The sequence below is a fragment of the Nipponia nippon genome, unplaced genomic scaffold (genome assembly GCF_047370975.1).
Source record: "Nipponia nippon isolate SJK-2023a ecotype South Korea unplaced genomic scaffold, ASM4737097v1 scaffold_7, whole genome shotgun sequence".
Lineage (NCBI taxonomy): Eukaryota > Metazoa > Chordata > Aves > Pelecaniformes > Threskiornithidae > Nipponia > Nipponia nippon.
The window spans coordinates 10,503,368-10,522,968 of NW_028262391.1; the positions used below are offsets into that span (position 1 = coordinate 10,503,368).

General features: G+C 42.7%; 2 protein-coding genes and 1 long non-coding RNA gene across 4 annotated transcripts in view; 2 read left to right on the forward strand and 1 right to left on the reverse strand.

Annotated features, from left to right (window-relative positions):
* Positions 1 to 695: 695 nt before the first annotated feature.
* Positions 696 to 5,535, forward strand: COMMD2 (COMM domain containing 2). Of its 2 annotated transcripts, XM_087740781.1 has the most exons (5): positions 697 to 864; positions 1,035 to 1,112; positions 1,761 to 1,843; positions 3,180 to 3,353; positions 3,859 to 5,535. In XM_087740781.1, exons 1-5 carry the CDS (start codon positions 798 to 800, stop codon positions 4,054 to 4,056), a joined length of 600 nt encoding a protein of 199 aa, XP_087596907.1. In that variant the 5' UTR covers positions 697 to 797; the 3' UTR covers positions 4,057 to 5,535. The 2 variants fall into 2 exon arrangements, with proteins under 2 accessions (XP_087596908.1, XP_087596907.1); XM_087740782.1 differs by lacking the exon at positions 1,035 to 1,112 and having other exon boundaries at positions 696 to 864.
* LOC148050805 (uncharacterized) lies at positions 4,449 to 16,156 on the reverse strand. Its single transcript, XR_015700793.1, has 3 exons — positions 15,986 to 16,156; positions 14,980 to 15,050; positions 4,449 to 9,867 (listed from the first exon to the last, which is right to left on the reverse strand). It is a non-coding gene; the product is annotated as an uncharacterized LOC148050805 (long non-coding RNA).
* A 136-nt stretch (positions 16,157 to 16,292) lies between these two features.
* Positions 16,293 to 19,601, forward strand: part of WWTR1 (WW domain containing transcription regulator 1) — an 86,053-nt gene continuing 82,744 nt past the window's right edge. The window contains exon 1 of the mRNA XM_087740388.1: positions 16,293 to 16,949. Within this exon, the coding sequence (XP_087596514.1) occupies positions 16,558 to 16,949 (392 nt within the window). The 5' untranslated portion in view covers positions 16,293 to 16,557. The remainder of the gene's footprint in view (positions 16,950 to 19,601) is intronic.

A 19,601-nucleotide genomic window follows, 5' to 3' on the forward strand; every position in this document is an offset into this window, starting at 1 on the left:
GAGTGGAGTAGAGGGTAGATTTAGATTAGATACTAGGAAGAAATTCTTCACTGTGAGGGTGGTGAGACACTGGAACAGGTTGCCTGGAGAAGTTGTGGATGCCCCATCCCTGGAAGCATTTGAGGCCAGGCTGGATGGGGCTTTGAGCAACCCGATCTAGTGGAAGGTGTCCCTGCAAGATCTCAGTGTTGATGTGGGCTGTATGTGAAAAATGGCTTTGAATGCATATTTAGGGCAGGGTGACAGAATTATTAGGAATTGCAGGGCTCAAAAAATTATGGTCTGTTACATAATTTCAGCACAGGTCTAGGAAACAGAATGATTGCATTGCAGTAACAAACACGGGGGGGGGGGGGCATATTATTCTAGCTACTGGCCGCTTTGGTGGTACACAGCTGGCAGCGCTTCCATTGAACCCACGCGTTCTCCCCCCCGGTTTCCCAAACTAGTTACGGATTCCTTTCCCTCAGAACATGAGTTTCTCTGCACTGCTAAACTCCAGAGCCGCGCCTAAGTCCCGGCTGCCGCTTCAGCGCAGACCGAGGCAGAACACGCTTTATGAGGGCTGTGGCAAAGGCCCTCTCCTGACGAAGGGGCCATGCGCCGCCAGCGAGCGGCTGCAGCGGGGACGGGAACGGCTTTCTCGGCGCCGGTGGGCGCTGCTCCTCTCTCCCTCCCGCACAGCCCCGTCCCGCCGCGGCCCCGCGCAGGCGCGTCCCGGGCGCCGAGCCCCGTCCCGCCGGGCGGAGACCGCCCCTTCCTGGGCGGGCGGCGGCGCCGGGCGGCGGAGCGCCGGGATGCTGCTGGTGCTGTCGGAGGAGCAGAAGGCGCACCTGGGCTGCCTGCCGCGGCTGGGCGCCGCAGGTCCGCCAGCGGCCCCGGCCCTGCGCCCCGGAGCCGGCTGGGGCGCGCCGCCCGCCGGGCCTCGCCCTGGGCCGGGGGGAGGGCGGCGGTTGGGGGGGGGCTGGGCGGCGGGGCGCTGGGCGGGCGCGGCCGTCCGGGTGCTGCAGCGGAGTCGCCTCCTCTCGTTTCAGCCGTCGGCGAGCTGGGGCGCCTGGCGGTGGAGCTGCTGCGGCGGGGCGCGGCGCCGCGGGCCTGCGAGGCAGCCGCCAGTAAGAGCCGGGGGCCGGGCCGGAGCTCCTGCGGCGGCCGGTGCGGTAGCGGCGGCTCTCACCCGCCGCCGGCCGGGCCTGGGGAGCGGCGGGGCCGGGGAGCGGGGCGGGGCGGCGGCCGTAGCGACTCCGCCGCGGGGGCGGGAGAGCGGGAAGAGCGGTGGCTCCTGCGGCGGCTCCGCGAAGGGGCCCCCCCCCGAGCCCCCGGCGCCGTCGGTGCGGGGCCGCCGAGGGCCCTGGCCTGCCCCGCAGCCGTCGGAGGGGAGCGGTGCCTGTGGTCAGCCGCTGCTGTGGCACGGGGGGCGTCGGGTTGTGCGGGGTGCCTGCGGGGCCCTCCTTTGCGGGGACGAAACCTGCAAGTTGCTCATTTCTGTGCCACTGCGTTCGCGCCGTAGTCCTAGCACGTGAGCGTGCGGTTTTTCTATATCGTGCCTTAAGAAATTAGTTCGGGTTTTCCTTGGGCTTTTTTTGCTTTGTTTGTTTTGGGTGGGGGATCCCCTTACGTTATTATTTGAAGGGTGCGCAACCCTCTTTTTTTCTTTTCTCTGCATATTTTGCAAGTCAGCTGTGGATAAACTTGCAGTTTTGTGTATTGTTGCTGTGGCAGCTTAATAAGGAAGTAAAAGGTACTTTGTGCTTTCTTTAAAGGAAAACTTAACATTGGTGTTGACACCATTCAGCATGGGGTAGAAGGACTAACGTTTCTTCTTACTGAAAGCTCCAAGCTTATGGTAAGGATACCTTTGTGAAATGAATTCAGGGATACACTCAAGAGATGTCTTCTAAACACTTGTAGCTCTGAAAATACTGATGAATGGAGAAAACCTAGTTCAAAATTCTGATGAAATGTATTCTTTTAATTAAAAAAAAAAGATGTCTCTTATGCTGTTCTCTTTTTGAAACACTGCATCCCTGTGGATGACTCTGGAATTTGTATTCAGTGTCTGAAGCTAAAACTTTGACATTTTAATAGTGTATAGCAAGAACATGCAGTAATTTAGTCCGTACAGAGAAGCATGCTTCAGGATTAAGCTCTGTCTAAGTAACAAAACTTGAGTGAACGTTTTGTTGTTGTTGTTCAGCTACTGTGCGGGATGTGTGCTGTACTAACCCCTTGTTAAGTGTTCCTTGTGTTTGCCTGATATGGTAGATTTGAGAGCTTTTTCAGCTCCTGACATCAGAAGTTTGGGTGGGTGTAAGCAGATAATAAAAGAATAATAGTTGGATAATTATTGTTTCCATTGGAAGACTTTTTACTGTTGATATAGTAGAATATTTGAACAATGAAGACAAGGAAAAGGGATACAGAGACAAGTAATTCCAAATTAAACTCAAGCAGGCATTGTTCTGAAGAGCAGGTGGGGAAGGGATTGAAATATTGCAGAATCTTCCCTTGAAGTAAGGTTATTTGACTGACAGATAAATGATAGTGTATTATGGTAGAGCATAGTTGATCACAGAATGTGTTTACAGTATGAATGTGTTGTAAAAGTGTGACACTTTCTGTTGAATAAATAACCGCTTCCACAAGGATGAAGCAAGCTGCTTCAGTTCAGCACAAAGGCATTGACCTGTGGGAGTTGGCTTCTGGGTTACTGTAACGTGAGCCGTGAAGTTGTAGCTGGTGCTCGCTTACGCGTCCCGACATTCAGATCATTTCAGAGTATTTATAATTTGAGTAGCAATATTGTGCTAACATACTGTTGATAAACTGATGATTGAAATATCTCCTTCCTCACGGCAAAGCTCAGATGCGTTTTTGTGTTGCGTTCTGTTCTCTGATATGAAGGCTTAAATGTGAGGATGTTGAATGTTTTTCTTTTTAAAAAAAATGGTCTAAAACTGTTCCTGAAGCTCATGCAAATCAGCAGTAATACATCAACATGTGTAGATCACTTAAAACCTGGATGATTTGTTTTGTCCTAGTTGTAGAATTGTTCTCACGCATTCCTGCAGGAAAATAACTGCACCATGCCGTATGTAATGTTCACTTACAGTCTTACTTGTTTCTCAACAAATAACTGTTAATACACACTTCCATATTAAGGTCTAAATTGTTATTTCTAGATTTCTGAGATAGACTTCCAAGATTCCATTGATGTTCTGGGATTCTCAGATGAATTGAACAAATTATTGCTCCAGCTGTACCTTGATAACAGGAAGGAGATCAGAAGCATTCTTAGTGAGCTGGCACCAAAGCTTCCCAGCTATCACAGTCTTGAATGGAGACTGGATGTGCAGGTAACTTTCATTTTGTCTTCAGTATTCTGTATTTTACTTTACATTTTTTTAACATCATAAGCCACTACTAAACAATGAATTTATATTATTTCAAAATCATCGAGGCAGCAGTTTTTCATGTATTTAAAACTGACATAATTTTGTAATTGCACCAAAGAGAGTTATGAGATGAACAGGATATGTAACGATGCAAAGTATTTGTTGCTTTATGAAAAGTGAATTCACGGCTCCATTGGTGTTTTTAAAATGTTAGCATATACTAAATATATTCTCACCTGATTTGCAGAAATATTATGAAAGCATTGATTAAAGTGGATTACTATTGCCTAGTGATAAAACTAAATAAGATTGTGTATATCTTTAATGTGGATGAAAAGGATTTTTAAACAGTCTTCCAAGCAGGTCCTGCAAACCTGTTGTGAGTTGTAAATATGAAAGTTGATAACCATCTCTAGTTTGTTTGTTTGTTTCCTTATTCCCATTGCATCTAAACTCCCTCATGCAGCTTGCAAGCAGAAGTTTGAGACAACAGATTAAGCCTGCTGTGACTCTAAAGCTACATCTCAATCAGAATGAAGATCAAACTGCCCAGGTGTTGCAAACCGACCCTTCTACCCTCCTCCACCTAATTCAGCAACTGGAACAAGCGTTGGGGGAAATGAAAACAAACCATTGCAGGAGAATAGTGCGCAACATGAAATAGTATTGATTTGTGGCTGTTGTCTTACTAAGCGGTTTGTGAAACACCTAAAAACAATGTTCACAAATACATTTTGAGGAGAAATAAACATCTGGATCAGATGAAATGCTTTCCTGTGCCAGGATCTTGAGCTGGTAATTATAGCCTGAATGTCTGTAGGTGCTAACTTTACACACCTGTCTGATACGAGATAGGCGATTGGTTTTGCTTTACTTGCAAATGTAGAAATTCAGTATGCTACGCTGAGAATTTCTTGAGCTCTAAATTAGTATAGTTCTACTTGAAGAGCTTTCCTACATAAAGTAGAGCTGTCTCAATATTATATGAAGCTGCACGTTTTTTTTTTTTTACATTTATCAAGTAGTTTTTTCCCTTGGTTTTGCTTCTGTTCTGGAATTTAAAAAAAAACAAAACGAAACTATACTGCTGGGAATGATACTTTACAGGAATGTTTCTTCCATCTAGACTCATGTATGTATAAGAGTACACGTGGGACTACTGCCCTCTTCCTCCAAAGGATTCAGTCAGCTCAGAGGCTGGGTGTTACACTGCTTTTTGACCCTTCTTAGATAATGAAATAAACTATAATCAAGCTAACGCTTCCATTTTAACAAAGATAGCTATAACCCCTGCTAGGCAGTCTCATGCTTTCTGCAGGTAGCAGTTACCGTAGAAAACTCAGCGGCCTAAACATAAGTAGCATACTGATTATTTCTGTATGTAAAGGTGATGTGAAAAATGGCAAAAGTGGAACCAGGGGCTAGGAGGCAGATTAAGAATAGCGTTAGCTTCTGCTAAATCTGATCTTCATGTTGTGATGCATGGATAGTGTGCTTATAAAGGAAAGACTAGCGAAGTATTGCAATATAAATGATGCTTTTCCATTTTTAAGAAAAATGTCTAACAAGGGTTATGTCAAAAGTCAGTTTTCAATTGTATTCTGATGCAATATTTTGTAGCTTTTGTGAATAAGGTTAAATAGTTTTACTAATTAATGTTTTACTGTCACTAGTGAGGGTGCATCATGAAGCCCTTAAAGTATATTGGAGAGGACAGATAGGCAAGAGAGAACCTTAACATACAGATTCTGGCAATAACTGTGTATTTACTGTCTTTCATAGCAACAGCATGAATTTCTGTATCGATTGGGTTCCTACACACAAATGCATTATTTTCTTATTGTTTTGAATTTTTTTGTACCTTTGAGAGGTACTATTTCAAATGAAACTTGCATGGCAGAAGTGCATTGATCAATAACACTTACTGCCACTTAAAAAAAAAGTCAGTTTTCTAGAATATAGAGTTGCTTATTCTCTAATTGCTTTATATAGTGTGGCAATGGTGTGAACAAACTTAATTTCCCTTCCCATATATGAATTGGCAATGTGTTTCATTTACCATCTGTATGCAGGGACTTTTTTCATAGAATCATAGAATTTTTGTCACGTATAGTAAGTGGTAATTAAATATGATCAAATGTTACTGCTTGGGATTTCTGACTAGTATTTTTTTATGTAGTTGGCCTACATTTTGAGGTGAAATACAATAACAGCCTATGTGTAGGCCAGTGTTTTCTCTTTTATTCCATCTCACTATAGCCATAGTCTAGAACTCATGGCAGCAAAATAGAAGTTTTTGATAGAAGTCCTAGAAGCTTTTTGTGTTTTATCTCGCTACTGCCCTATGAATCTGAACACGTGTACTTTTCTGTCTCTTTAAACTTTTTAAAAAAAGAAAACTAGTTGCTGTAGAGTTCGTTGGCATTATGGCAAGTGCTGGCAATTTACATGTGTGTTCTGTCCTGAAGCGCGTGCTAGAAGGGGAGGGGAGGGTTTCCCTCAGTGGTCATGGGTAAAATGGACAGTTCAAAGCGGATTTTGTGAATACGGAATGTCATTTAGAAAGCCTGCATATTCCCTTTTTTTTAAAAAAAAGCTTATCACAATAGTGTAGAAGTAAAAACTGCAACACTGAATGGTCTTGTTTCCTCTGACAAAAAATGATCTGAATTGAGGATGGTCAAGGTTAAACTCTGAAGCTGGGTGAAGTTTAGAGAAACTCAAACTCTGGCAGTGATCCATGAACAGACTCAAGAAGAAAAGTGAGGAGAAAGATCCTTTACACCAAGCATGTTGCTTTTGAACTGTACCTTTCAGTTTGTTCTGGGGAGAAGTACTGAGCCTGGAAAAGCAGCTTCTCAGCAGCCAGGGATGTTAGCTTAATTATTAGAAAGGTAGATTTGCCTTTATGTGAGGCTGGAATGGGTCTTTCTACAGCTCTGCAAATTCCCCCTTTCCCTGTCTTCATACCACACACGGCAGCTACCAAGGGCTTGGCAGCTGCCACGACAGAAGTACGGATGTGCAGACAGAGCAGAGTTCTCTCAAACATGATGATTCATGCGAATGCACAGCAAATGACGCTTCCTGCTGTTGATATCATACTGATTTGAGTTACCAATGCTGGCATTACGGTATTTGTCTAGCTGCTGCTTTGTAGGGCACCTGAAGCTGGAGAGTGAAAAAGCATCTGCTTCAGTAACCCATAGATAGTGGTAAAGTCAGTCGTCAGTTGTGGATCAGGATTTTTCAGTTTTAATGTAAACTCTATCCAAAATTAAAGGTGACATATAAAGCTATATTTAACATAACTTGTTTCCTCTCATGAATTTGCAATTGCTTTGTAAAAACCCTTGAACAAGACATGGAGAGTACAAAGCATTATTCACAAGCTATTAAAAAAAAAAATGTTGCTACTTTTAACCCATTTTATTTTTAATAGGCTTTTTAAAACTTGCTCAGGTATCTAGCCGCTAAAAGCAAAGTTAAATTTGAGGCCATTTCTCTACTGTTTTTTTTGCAAGTCTGGAAGAACTGATGGTTGATTTTCTAACAGAAAAAAATTACTTTCAACTCTCTTCTTAAGAAGTTAAGTAACTGATATGTAGGCAGTGCAGCATTTCACTCATAAAGCAATTTACAAACATCAATTAGGTTCTGAATGATCTGTGAGGAAGTTGAGTGTATTACTATTTAATCGTTAGAAATCTATTTAAGTATGGAACATAATCTGTTACCCTCACTGTAGAACTTTTGTATGTTTTGTTTTACTGCAAATTTCACTTTGTTTTGTAGAACTGCCTTTCCTGGGCATGTCAGGTAACTTTTGGATTTAGGAAGTAAGCGACTTGCGAATGGCTCCCTGGCACCTTTTTGATAGACCGCTAAACTCAGGCAAACTTCATGCCAGTGCAGAGTCCAACTGCATACAACAACTAAAAATCCAACTAGTTTAAGCATAAACTAGATTATTTTCTTAAAAGCAGAGTTAGGCTCAGCCCTTACCTATATGCTTCTCAACAGATTTGTATCCCAGTTAATTTTTTCCTGGTCTAAACAGCAGAGGGCAGAAAGTTTGTTTTTTATACTCTACAAAGGAGTAGTTTTGCTACGCAATCATTTTCAGTGTTTGTCTTCCGATAAGAATTGTTCATAGTCTCAAGACTTAGTTTGGAATGTATTTCACCTTATCTTTTCCAAATTTGTCATCCATTTTAAATGGAAAACAATAAAACTTCCAGTTTTCAACCACTGTAAAACATTGTTTCTTGAATCTGCTAATTAATTTGCTAAGCTACTTAGCAAAGCACACCCAATTCTTAAAACTCGAGATGATGTAATTTGTTAGGTGTTGTAAAATGTTTATATTCTTTTAAGCATTGAGTAAACTCAAGAAGCAATGCTTTTCTTCCTCCTCGTTTTTTTTTTTTAATCCTTTTGAATGAACTTTGTATGATCACTGTCCGTTTTGTAAAATCTATTGCTTAAGTTTCTGATCCACGTTTTAATCAATCCCCATCTCTGTATTTAGACTCTTCTACAAATGTTATTTTCTTGTACTTTTGCATGTCCCTGCCACACTTTCTTGCAAACTTTTAATGTACAAGACCAAATACTTTTTCACCTTTTAACTGGCTACTTAATTAGTTGAATTATATGGGGAAAACTGTTGTCATTTAAACAGCTAAGGAGTTGGTTTAGATACACACATATATAAATAAAATCAGTATCTGAACTTTGGATTAGGCCTATAGTTCTCATTTAACAGAAAATCCACTGAACTAAGATTTTGTCTTAACATTATATTTTGAATTTAATGTTAAATGTATTAGACCTGTTTTAAATTTAGTGCTATTTATGAAATGTGTCCGTGCATAGACTCAGAGGTATGAATGGTGATTTGTTTCAGTTCCAGTTTTTATAAGAACGCCTGTTTCCTATACTGTGACTTTGTAATATTAACAATAGATAGTGTGTAGGAAAGGAAGTCCAAGATTAGGAATAACCTGGCAAAACTCCATGAGTAAAGCTTTGCTGTTTCTTACTTATCTAAATAAAGGGAAGGAAGTCTCCTGTCACTCTATGCTTGGCTTTGTGGTCAGGTATATTACAGCACAATCTCTTTTTTTTTAAATACTCTTGCTGATTTTATTTTCAAGACAAGTATAAATTGTGGCAGTTTGATTACTGCAGTTCTATCTTGAAATTTGACATTTCACTCATCCATCAGATTATTTGTATTAATAGAAAACACTATTGTTTCATTTAGGGTTCTGGGTTTTGATTTATTTGAAATGTGGCGGGTTTTAAACATTACCAGTAGTTCTACTGAAGATGGAATAGTGAGCAGACTGTTTTTATGTGCATAAAAGTGCAGTTTTAGTGGGATTGTGTAATAGAATTTTAGAATAGGTTTTAGGAATTCCCATGATCATCAGCTTTGACCTGCTTATTCTAGATTCTTTATGACAACTTATTCTAAATACCTAAGGACAGGCAATCCTTCAGTCCATCTATCAAATCAATGAAGTCTGTAAGAGGAACACCACTCTAAATAGGTGCATGGTGATTGTCCCAAAATGTAGATAATATTCAGGCTAAGATACAAGCCATAATGACCGAAGATGCTGCAAAACACATTAAATACATTTTTTGCCATCATTAAATACATAAGAACCTTCTACTGATCTTACTCTTTTCCTTTCCCTATCTATTGCTCTGTCAGAGAGTTCTTTTTTTGGCAAAAGGAAAACTTAATAGATTAAAACTGAATTTCACTTTATCTGTCTTACTCTATGGTGTGCTTGTGTGTGTGAACATTCAAAGCAGTATTCCTAGTGTTCCTAACAGATACTATCCTAACTAGTTCCTATCAGAACTGCAGAAATCAGGAAGCTTCTCTACCAGGCCTTTCAACCATTCTGTGTTCACAGATCTACCGTAACATAACAGAAAAATTCCTGTCCTGTTACGTTTGTCTTTAGCTGAAGCCCTAAGTAAGCCCTAATTTTAGAGAAGTCCCTCAGTTGGTACTTACGCTATTACTGAGACAAAACCTGTTGTAAACATTTTTGTTACGAATTTCAGGAATTGGTTAATAATTTGACATGGGTGGCCTTTAAAATCACCATTGTTTATGCTTTTCTACATCCAAATGTATCTTCTAATTTCTGGATCTAAGAATTCACAAGTTTCCCAAATACTTCTCAGTTCTTGCTGGGGATTGCAGTTTTGGGTTTTGCTGACAGTTAACAGTCTGAAGCGGAAAGTGTGAACGCAGGGCAGCCATCTCGGCCTGTAGTGTTGATGAAGCTGATCTACTTAAGCTGGCTAACTTTGCAGGAACCCAGACCACGCATGGAGTGTTCAGATGTTCCCTTCTGCCAGCTGAGCCCTCTTGGACAGTAGCATCCAGGTAGCAGGTGGCTGCAAGCAGTTTGAGGGATGAAAGCAACTGGAACTGTTCCAAGTAGATCTAAAATAAGATAGTGCTTTGAGAACCAAGAGTTGAAGCTCTGGCAAAGCTAACTTGGGATCTTTTGAGAAACTTTGTTACATAAAAAAGATGAGACTTCGTCATTTATCTTGATTTTGTAATTATTAGAGGTTGTGGCACTTTTTTAAAAAGATTTTCTTCAGTGATCTTTGCTTCTTCACATGATCTGAATATTGAGGGAATTTCCGTGGCTAATTTAGGGATGTGTTGTAAAATCTCCTATCACGAAGAAGTCTAGCATACAGTCTCATAGTAGATGCAATCAAAAATTCACAAGAAAGCAAGATACATACCTTTTATAAATCAGTCAACAAATATCCTGAAAAGGATGCATGCATTTTGAGTACTTCTATGAATGTTCTTTTTATCAAAGTTTTCTTTTTCACCCTTTTTGAATAAGTTCCATAATCACACCTTTTAATTTTTTAATACCTTGCTGCACCAGGTCCAGTATTTCAGATCTTCCGCATGAAAATCATAAAACCAAAACAAGAAGGAAAGCAATACTCTGTCTTCCACTTTTCCCAGGTTATTAGAAAAAAAAATGTGCAGTTTTATCTCTGTCAGACTACACTTCATGGTCTCTCAGCTAATGGATGGAGATGTTTGCCTATTTCTGTCCACCTGAAGAATAAAGGCTCTCATTGGTCTGCATACGAGCACCCACTCCTGGGCTTCTCCCTGTGCAGCTAAACCAAAAGGCACATGGAAGAGAAGTACTTCTCTTTCTGCTTCGCTAGCTGGTTTTGCTGTCCCCTACGTGCCCAACGGCAGGACCACGTCTTAAATGACTGTTTTTAGATGGGTCAACTTTAACGCTTCCGAGAACAACAATGTTCCTCTCATCCCTCCTCGTTATCCCACAGAGGTTAAAAGTTAGTATCAAGGATGACTTCCCAGGCAAAAAGAAAACACATGATGAAAACAGGGAATACTGATCATGAATGTTACTTGTACTTGCTAGAGGAAATAGAGGATCCTGCAATTCAAAAACATGCAGAATGAGTCCTGTAGGCCCTATCTTCTGCAGAGAGGGGAAAAGGTGAAATATACAGCGCTGGGCAACAAGTACAACCAACAACGTGTTCAAGATGTGTCAAGAAATATATGACACTGCCTTTTTATTTATTTTTCTATATACATACACTTATTAGGTGACAACTGATATGTTTTACACTAACAGCAGTAGCAGGATGTCAGAATAATTGGGCTTTGTTTCAAATTGCCCTGCTGAGCTTGAGCAAATCATACGCCCTCTGTATTGGACACAGGAAATTCAAACTGGAAGACTCTCCCAAAATATCAAATCTGAAGGTAATTAAACTATTAGCCTTGTTTCCTGGCAAAATCTACATCAGAAAACCCTCTCTGTGTACATGCAGTTTTTATTAACAAAAAACCAAAACGGTACCTTACTCTATCTTCCTGCAAGTTAGATTAGTTAGGACAGAAAAAGTACTTTCGATGCAGGTATGATTCTCAGCACTGTTCTAGGCTACCCTACTGCTAAAGTTTGCAGAGCTATTCCAGAATATTTCTTCCTCTGTAGCTACTCCTATGTGTTTTAGTCTTGTTAGCTGGGTAATTATTCTGGTATTGACAGCAGTGTTCACACAGGGAGCCAGACTGGCATAACTATTCCAGAACAACTCTTGCCAATAAGATCATACTGTATTAAGCCATTTCTTTTTTTCTTTTTGCAAATCTGGACTTTTATTCTGAAGCACCAGAGCAGATCAGGTCCTGGTTTATTTTACATGACCATTTTAGGACTTCAATTCCCACATAATTTGGCCAAAAATCATCTTCCAAATCTGTCTCAAGTAACTGAAAGTCTTAAAGGCTAGCTGGTTTTCTGTTCTTTAAACATTACCACTGTTTCCACAAATGTGAATTTGTTTCCTAATTCTTTTATGTGCCAAGTCAGCTATATTAGGAAACCTCATTTTCATCAGCAGTTTAAGCTACCTGAGACAAATTGATTATGGTGTGCCTATGTATTTTGTTCCACTGTCTTCTTGGAAGGGGGCATGCTAACCTCAGTAAACAAGTTGAAACAAGCAGCTGTAGTGTGGTCACTTCCGACAGGGCTTCAGCTGTTTGCAAACCAGACGCTACAGCTTTTCCCAAATCACTGTTGCAAACTGTTTAAGTATAATCTGACTTTGTATTGATGTGGATGAGCAGTGTTGGTGTGTCCCATTCCACTGGCTTTGCTGTAAGGGGAATAACCTCTGAGACACAAACATTGGTGCAATTTTTTGGTTAGCACAGCTGTTTCTGAAATGAATGTCTGAGCAGTCATATACTATAGATGTTCACATAGCTTTCTTGCCAGTGAAATTACATCAACTTATAAAACAACATGAACTAAGCTGACAGTTCTTTTTTTTTTTTTTGCTGCTAGCAGACTGTGTCCACATTAGAGGTTTTGCTGGCTTGGAGATGTTGGCTGGGGAGGTATGCTGACATAGCTATTTTGGTGAAACTTTGTAATATACACCAGGTCTTTGTATTAAATAAACCACATCACAGTTGGCTACGTAGGATATTCTTTGCATGCATTCTGAGCTGCCAACCAAAGTCTAAAAGCTGTTAGCTACCTGGGAAACAAATAGCTGTGAAATGCACATAAATAAAACCCAGAATCTTAAGCATTGGCCCCTTTGTTAAAAAAGACAATACATTTACTGAAGTATACCTCTCCAGAAGAAATCTCTTGAAAATTAGATTAATATAGAACTATTACCAAGAGCATAATATACAAAAAAGTCTATTAAACAATACCCAATTGCCACAAGTGCAAATAAAAATTATTAACTTGCATGACAAACTATATGTTTTTTAAAGTGTAAATGTGTGTGTATGATGCACATGTATACCTTTGTACAGTGAAACTTCATGTAACATGTTTACTGTTGCATTGTATTCTTTGTTCTCCATTATTTATTTTGGAGGAACAGAAGCTTTCTTTTTATATATGGCTCTTCTTCACTGAAGCATATGAAAGCAAGTAGATGTAGTTAAATACCGCTTAAAGTCTCTTTCCGTAGTGCATACTCAAACAGAAGGCAGGAACTGTACACGCTCTTCCTGCTCTGCACTGTGTAACTGTTACTCAGTTACCCAGAAAGCATGAGATTTTTCCAGGGAATCCTGAATGTTTTATTTCACAACAGACATCACACATGCATCTTCACCTATGTAGGCTTTCTCAGAAAAATTTTAATGTATGTAGGGCTTTGATACAAAGCAGCAATGGATCTAGATAAAAAATTACAACACATGGTATTGTTTCTTTAAACCATTAGATGCTCATTATCTAAGGGTACGTTTGAAAGTGCACTTATTTCTTCTGATCTGTTTGCTTGGCTTTCCACTAAAGTATAGATTGAATTTGCTGCTAGAAAATGTACGACAAATAGGATGTACTCAAAGTACTGTATTTTATAAATCCTTCAGTTGAACAAAAAAAGTCTGTACTATTCAAAACCATTTGAACAGCACATGAAATTGAGATAAAATAATAATAGAATCATAGAATCGTTAGGGTTGGAAAGGACCTCTGAGATCATCGAGTCCAACCATTAACCAAACTGCCTGGTCCACCGCTAAACCATGTCCCTAAGCACCACATCCACACGTTTTTTGAATACTTCCAGGGACTGTGATTGCACCACTTCCCTGGGCAGTCTGCTCCAGTGCCTGACCACTCTCTCCGTGAAGAAATTTTTCCTAATATCTAATCTAAATCTCATGTTATTGTCTTATTTTTTATGATGTACGATCTTGTGATTAGAAGAAAGAAGTAATGATAAGGAAGCTTTCTATGTCACATTTGTGGTTTGGTTCCTTTATCACTTAATCCAATCCCATTGTGATGGAAGTGCCATTGTCTTCCATGGACTTGAACATATTGAATCATTTTCTATAAAAGCTGGTGGTCATATGCTATTTTTGTGTCCAAAGAAGGAAGTTACTATTTTCTAAACAAAGAATAATAACAACAATAGTATGAGAATTTACTCTTACAGTTTTAACCACTTTCAGATTAGTGGAGAAAGATGCTTTAGCCTGCACCAAGTAGCACAAGAGCAGCTAATTATATTAATCATTAAAAAGTGCAGCTGAAATGCTATCATCTTGCTGAAGAAGATAGTTCTAGCTGTAATAAATACTGCTTAAGTTTACAACAGATGTGCATATACTTATGAGATGCCACACTGTCTTACGGAAGTGGTCTAATTAATGTAGATGAGATGTCACCATGAATGAGCTTATCAGACCCTTGCCTTGAATAGGCATGTCATCTGGTAAGGAATGTCATAGGAAGGTGGGTGTGTCTTTACTGAAGGATACAGAGGCCTGAAGGAAGCAAAAAAGCACTTGTAAAGGCTGTACGAAAATCACTCCTGTTCAGATCATTATCTGTACAATAACCACATGCATGCACACAATCATCTAATATCCAAAGGTTTTAAACAAGGAAATTGCAGAAAAAAAGGATATGTAGTATCTGCATAACCCTGGAGCAGGTGCGGTAATTAGCACAGCTGTCTGAGCTAGTAAAAACGCTAGCAAGTGACCCAGTGAGGAAGCAGTAGAAGAATGGTATAAAAGATAGCATGGAAAATTCTTAGGGAAGGGAAGCATAAACAAGTCTCAGGAGTACTGGGTTTCCTGACCAGAAATATAGCAGATGTGGCAAAAAAACCCCAACAAAAACCAAAAAAACACCAGAAAAAAAAACAACCAAGGAGGAGATCTGCCTAGCCAATGGGAACATGAACAGGAAATGTAAGGAAAAACAAATGACACGGAATATTTGTTAAAGCAAGGAAATCAGGAAATGCACAAGCAAGATCTGTTCCATAGAGCTAGCTGATCCTAATCCAGAGTTCATGTACAGGCTTAAACTGTGACTCTGAGAATCTACATTACCAATATTAGTAACACCGATCAAGGGACAAAGATTGTTCAAGAGTCAGGTCCGACTTCTAAGCTGGAGAAGCCAAATGAAGTTCAGAACAGTTTATGCTTCTTCTTAAGAAATAAGTAAGAACTAAGTAAGTTCAGAAGAAAATTACTTACCTAAGACTTTTTTAATGTAGATTCTGATTACTGAGGAGGATGTATTCTTATCGATCAGCATAGCCTGGAGTCTGTCCAAAATGCAGAAATAAGAAACGCATTACTAAAATAACATTGTGTGTTTGTATAGCCAATGTGTGATATCGGTATGTGTGTAGTCATAAAAAACCTGTACGCTTCCTATTGCAAAAAACAACACTGAAGTTGGAAAGTGAACAATATTATTCTTTATAGATGCAGCTACTGAATTTAAGTAAATTCTGGGTCACATCACCATTCAGAAGTTGTTTCAAGTGCACCAAAAAAATGGGACTATAAAAGACAAGATCAAAAAAATGTATGTATTGCATTTACTTTATAGAAAGCCTCAGGAATGCATTTTGATGACAGCTCTGGTTTCTAGTATAGACTAAATAGGGGACGAGTGACAGATCCGCAAAGTATCACAGCTATATTTGAAACACCACCTATGGATGGTGAGCTGGAAAGATTTATGATACAACTCTGCACTGAATCTGTACCTGTCAGCAAAGGGCTAAACCTTACCTAAACTACAACAGAGCAGTTGTAGTCCATGTCACCATGAATGCTCCCTTTCTTTTTTCCCCCATTATGTGGCCCCCATTGCCATAGCATCACTAAATTATGCTACGAACATTGTACGTGAACTAATTTAAACATCATTTTGCTTCCAGAAATTAGTATCACCCGTGAACCTCCCGAATAATGGTTTTAAAGCAAAGCTAATTAGGTTGACAGAAATTCAGTTGCATCAGGAGGGAAAAGTTTCCTTGAGCACTAAAGCAACGCTTTTAACTGCATTCCCTGACAGGAAGATGCAGCTGCTCCGCCTGCTGCGGGCCCTGGGCGAGGGCCGGGCCGGACCGGGCCGGGCCAGCTGCTCCCGCCAAGGAGCCGGCACCGCGCCCCGCGGGGCGCCTGGGGCCCTCCGCAGCGGGCAAGGCTCCGGGCCGGCGGCGAGCGGGGCCGCGGCCGCCGCGCTCACCCGGAACGCTCCGCCCGGCCTCCATGGCGCCGCCTTCCCCCGGCCTCCGCGAACTTCGTGCGGGACGGGGGGAACGGCGGGGCAGACCCCGGCGGGCCCTGAGGGACACCCGGCGATCCCGCGTCCCCGCCACCCCGAGGGCCCCTCCGCTGCGCGGGGAAGCCGCCCCCGTCCCACAGCGGCCCCGAGTACCCAAAGTTTCCGCGGCAGTTGCGTAACTGCGGGCGGGGCGGGGGCCGGGCCCGGGCCGCCGGGGGGCGGGCGGGAGGGGCCGGCGCGGTCCTAGCCCCGCCACGGCCCGGCGCGGCCCGGCCCGGGGGAGGGCGCCGCGCTGCCCGGGGGCTGACCCGCCCGCCCCTCCGCCGGCCGCCCGGGACACCGACACTGCCGGCGGGGGCGCAGAGACACTCCCCGCGCCGCCCGCCCGCTCCGACAGAGCGGTGCTGCTCCCGGAGAGCCGCCCGCCCGGCTCCGAAGGGCACGTCCTCGGCGGCGGCCTGCAGCGGGGCCGGCCCCGGCCACCGCCTGTCCCTGGGACGTCTGCGCCCGCCGTCGGGACCGAGGGGTGGAAAATGAACCCCGCTCCCGCGCCTCCGCCGCCGGGGCAGCAGGTGATCCATGTCACGCAGGACCTGGACACGGAGCTGGAGGCGCTTTTCAACGCGGTCATGAACCCCAAGCCCAGCTCCTGGAGGAAGAAGATCCTGCCCGAGTCCTTCTTCAAGGAGCCCGACTCGGGCTCGCACTCGCGGCAGTCCAGCACGGACTCGGGCGGGCCCCCGCCGCGGCCCGCCGCCGCGCAGCACGTCCGCTCCCACTCCTCGCCCGCCTCGCTCCTGGGGTCGGGCGCGGCGCAGCAGCACGCTCACCTCCGCCAGCGCTCCTACGACGTGACGGACGAGCTGCCGCTGCCGCCCGGCTGGGAGATGGCGCTCACGCACACGGGACAGCGGTACTTCCTCAAGTGAGTGAGGGGGGCTGCGGGGGCAGCTCCGGCGCTCGGCGGGGGCTGCAGCCCGGGGGCGGGCGCGGGGTCCCGGGACGGAGGGCGGTTGGCGTGGCTCGGTCCGCAGCTGGGGAGGGTTGTCGGCCAAGTTTGACGCCGGCCAGCCGGGGCTAGCGCAGAGGAGCGCGGAGCGGGGGGGGGGATCGTCGGGCCGGCCGGCGGCGGGCAGCGCCGTGAGGTGAGGTGAGGCGGGGGCGGGCAGCGCCGTGAGGTGAGGTGAGGGCGGACGGGCAGCGCCGTGAGGTGAGGTGAGGCGGGGGCGGGCAGCGCCGTGAGGTGAGGTGAGGGGGGGCGGGCAGCGCCGTGAGGCGGCGGGAGTCGCCTGATGGAGGGCAGCGGCGGGGGGATGCCGAGGCTTTCCAAGCCTGAGGTGGATGCGAAAGCCCGTGGAGGAAACTCTTTCCGCCTCACCGGTGGGAAGAGGAAGACGAGCGAGGTGAAGCGGGCCGCCGGGCGCGGGATGGAGGGCTGCTTCAGAGCCGGGGGCAGAAGCCCTGCCTGTAAACTGTCGGTTCTATATTTCTTCCCTGCTTGCCCACACGTCCAAAATTCAGAAACCAATTTTTTAAAAAAACGAGCTTAATAACAGTTGTTCCAGGCAGTTTTCCAGAATGTGGGAACAGGAGGCTGTGAGTCTGTGACCTGTTGGAGGTAAAAAAGGCTGTGGATGGGGGAACTACATAACCCGGGCCCCCAGGTCTCCAGTCCAGGCTTTAACTGCGAAACCGCCGTGTTCGTATCGTGGGTGGCTTTTCACAAACGGAATGCACTGCTGCAGTGCAAGTGGTGTGTATTATATTTATAGCATCCATATCTTTAGGGACACGGGAGGAGGCTTCCTTATTTTAGTGACAGATTTTGAGAAGTGTGGTAACATAACAGCCTAGCCATTCTGGCCAGTAATTTTGGCCAGAGTGTTTTATTTATGACATTTGGAATTTGATTCAAAGCAGTTTAATAGGCCTGAAGATATGTAGTAATTGTAATATGTGGTAAGGCAACGGTGCCTTTTTTTGGTAGATTCTGTATCTCTGCTTCAGATTCATTGCAAATTAAGTGGCGCTGTATTAACCTGGTAAATACGCATTGACAAAATGGTTACTAATGAAATAAAACATTTACTGATGAAGCGTTTACCTAAGGATATTGAGGGAGTTAAGCTGCCAGGTCTACAGGAGATCATTTATTCGTTTAGTACAGCCTTCTCAGTCAGAAGAGTAGTATCTTGAGTTTGTATTCAACTGTGGATGCGTGTATTCAGCCGTAATAAGTGGCATATAGACAATGCATGAGGGGAAAGATAGAGAATGTTTACTGTTTAGAAAAATGAATAAATGTATAACTTGCATGATTCTGTTATGATTTCTGTGTCTTGTGGCTTTGGAATCTCTAAAGGATTACTCAAGAGCCCAGTCTTCAAATCACTCTGCACAGAGTTTAGATTTTTGCCTCTTATCACACTCTGAGTTACTAGCAAAGCACAAAAATACATTTTTTTTGTCCAAACTTGTTTTTTTATTAATCTGGTTTACCACCTGAATGAGAAGATCTTGTTGCTCTGCACTTTGCATGCATTTTTCTCAATAGAACAGGACAGAGAAGAAGCAGCTGACTGATAGGAGCACTGTAACAGATCATTTGTAAATAAATGTTTTATATAAATTCTTGCTAGGGCTTGGCCAGCAGGTGTTTTCAGATACCTCTGGCTAAAAATTACGTAACATAATCTTTGTCTGCTCTTTGGTTTTCGACTAATATCAAAAGGAGCTCATGTGGCTTCACCCTCCTGTCACACATTTCTGACACAGAAACAAGAGTTTTCCAAGTTGATGGATTCTTGTTGCTTAGGCCAAAAATGCAAGTCCCTTAGTAAAAAAAAAAAAAAAAAAGCATGGATAAAAATGCAAAGTGTCTTCATTTTTTTTCCAAACCCTGTCAATGGTAACATTCTAATTAACAATATCCTTTTTTAATATAAAATAAAATTTTCATTGTGTATGTAACGTTACCTAAGATAGTCTTTGTTTTGTTTCCCCAGTTTTATTTATCCAACAGAACTTTTCTCATTTCTATAACAATTAATTGGAATAATGTATTTCTTTATACCTCAATGCTTTTGGGAGTAATACTTAGCTATAAAATGCTTACATATGAATTATAATGTTTTACAAATGGTGTAATGTTTTTCAGATGAAAATAGAATTTTCTGCAGAAATTTAAGATTGTTTATGGAAAGCAGCATTTAAAACGATGTGCAATGATATGGGGTTCAAGTCAGATGACTTGCTTGAAAATCCTATTTGGTCAAACCAGGCATACAAGGTTACATTTTCTTATATTCAAGGCAAAAAAAAAAAAAAAGACATTTATTTCCAGCTTAATGATAAAGATTTGTTTATAGTCATTAGCAAAAGAAAATTGAGAAGCAAATTAAGAGTAAATAGCCAAATTAGGTCCTGTTAAAGCCTTTATTATCTGTTGAAGTTTAGAACGCAATTTGTTGTATTTAAACATATTTTCAAGAATTATTAAACAAAAGTAGTGATGGGAGTTTTAATGAACAGTGAGTTAACCTTGATGACAGGGAACCAGCTATAACTTGAAGGAATC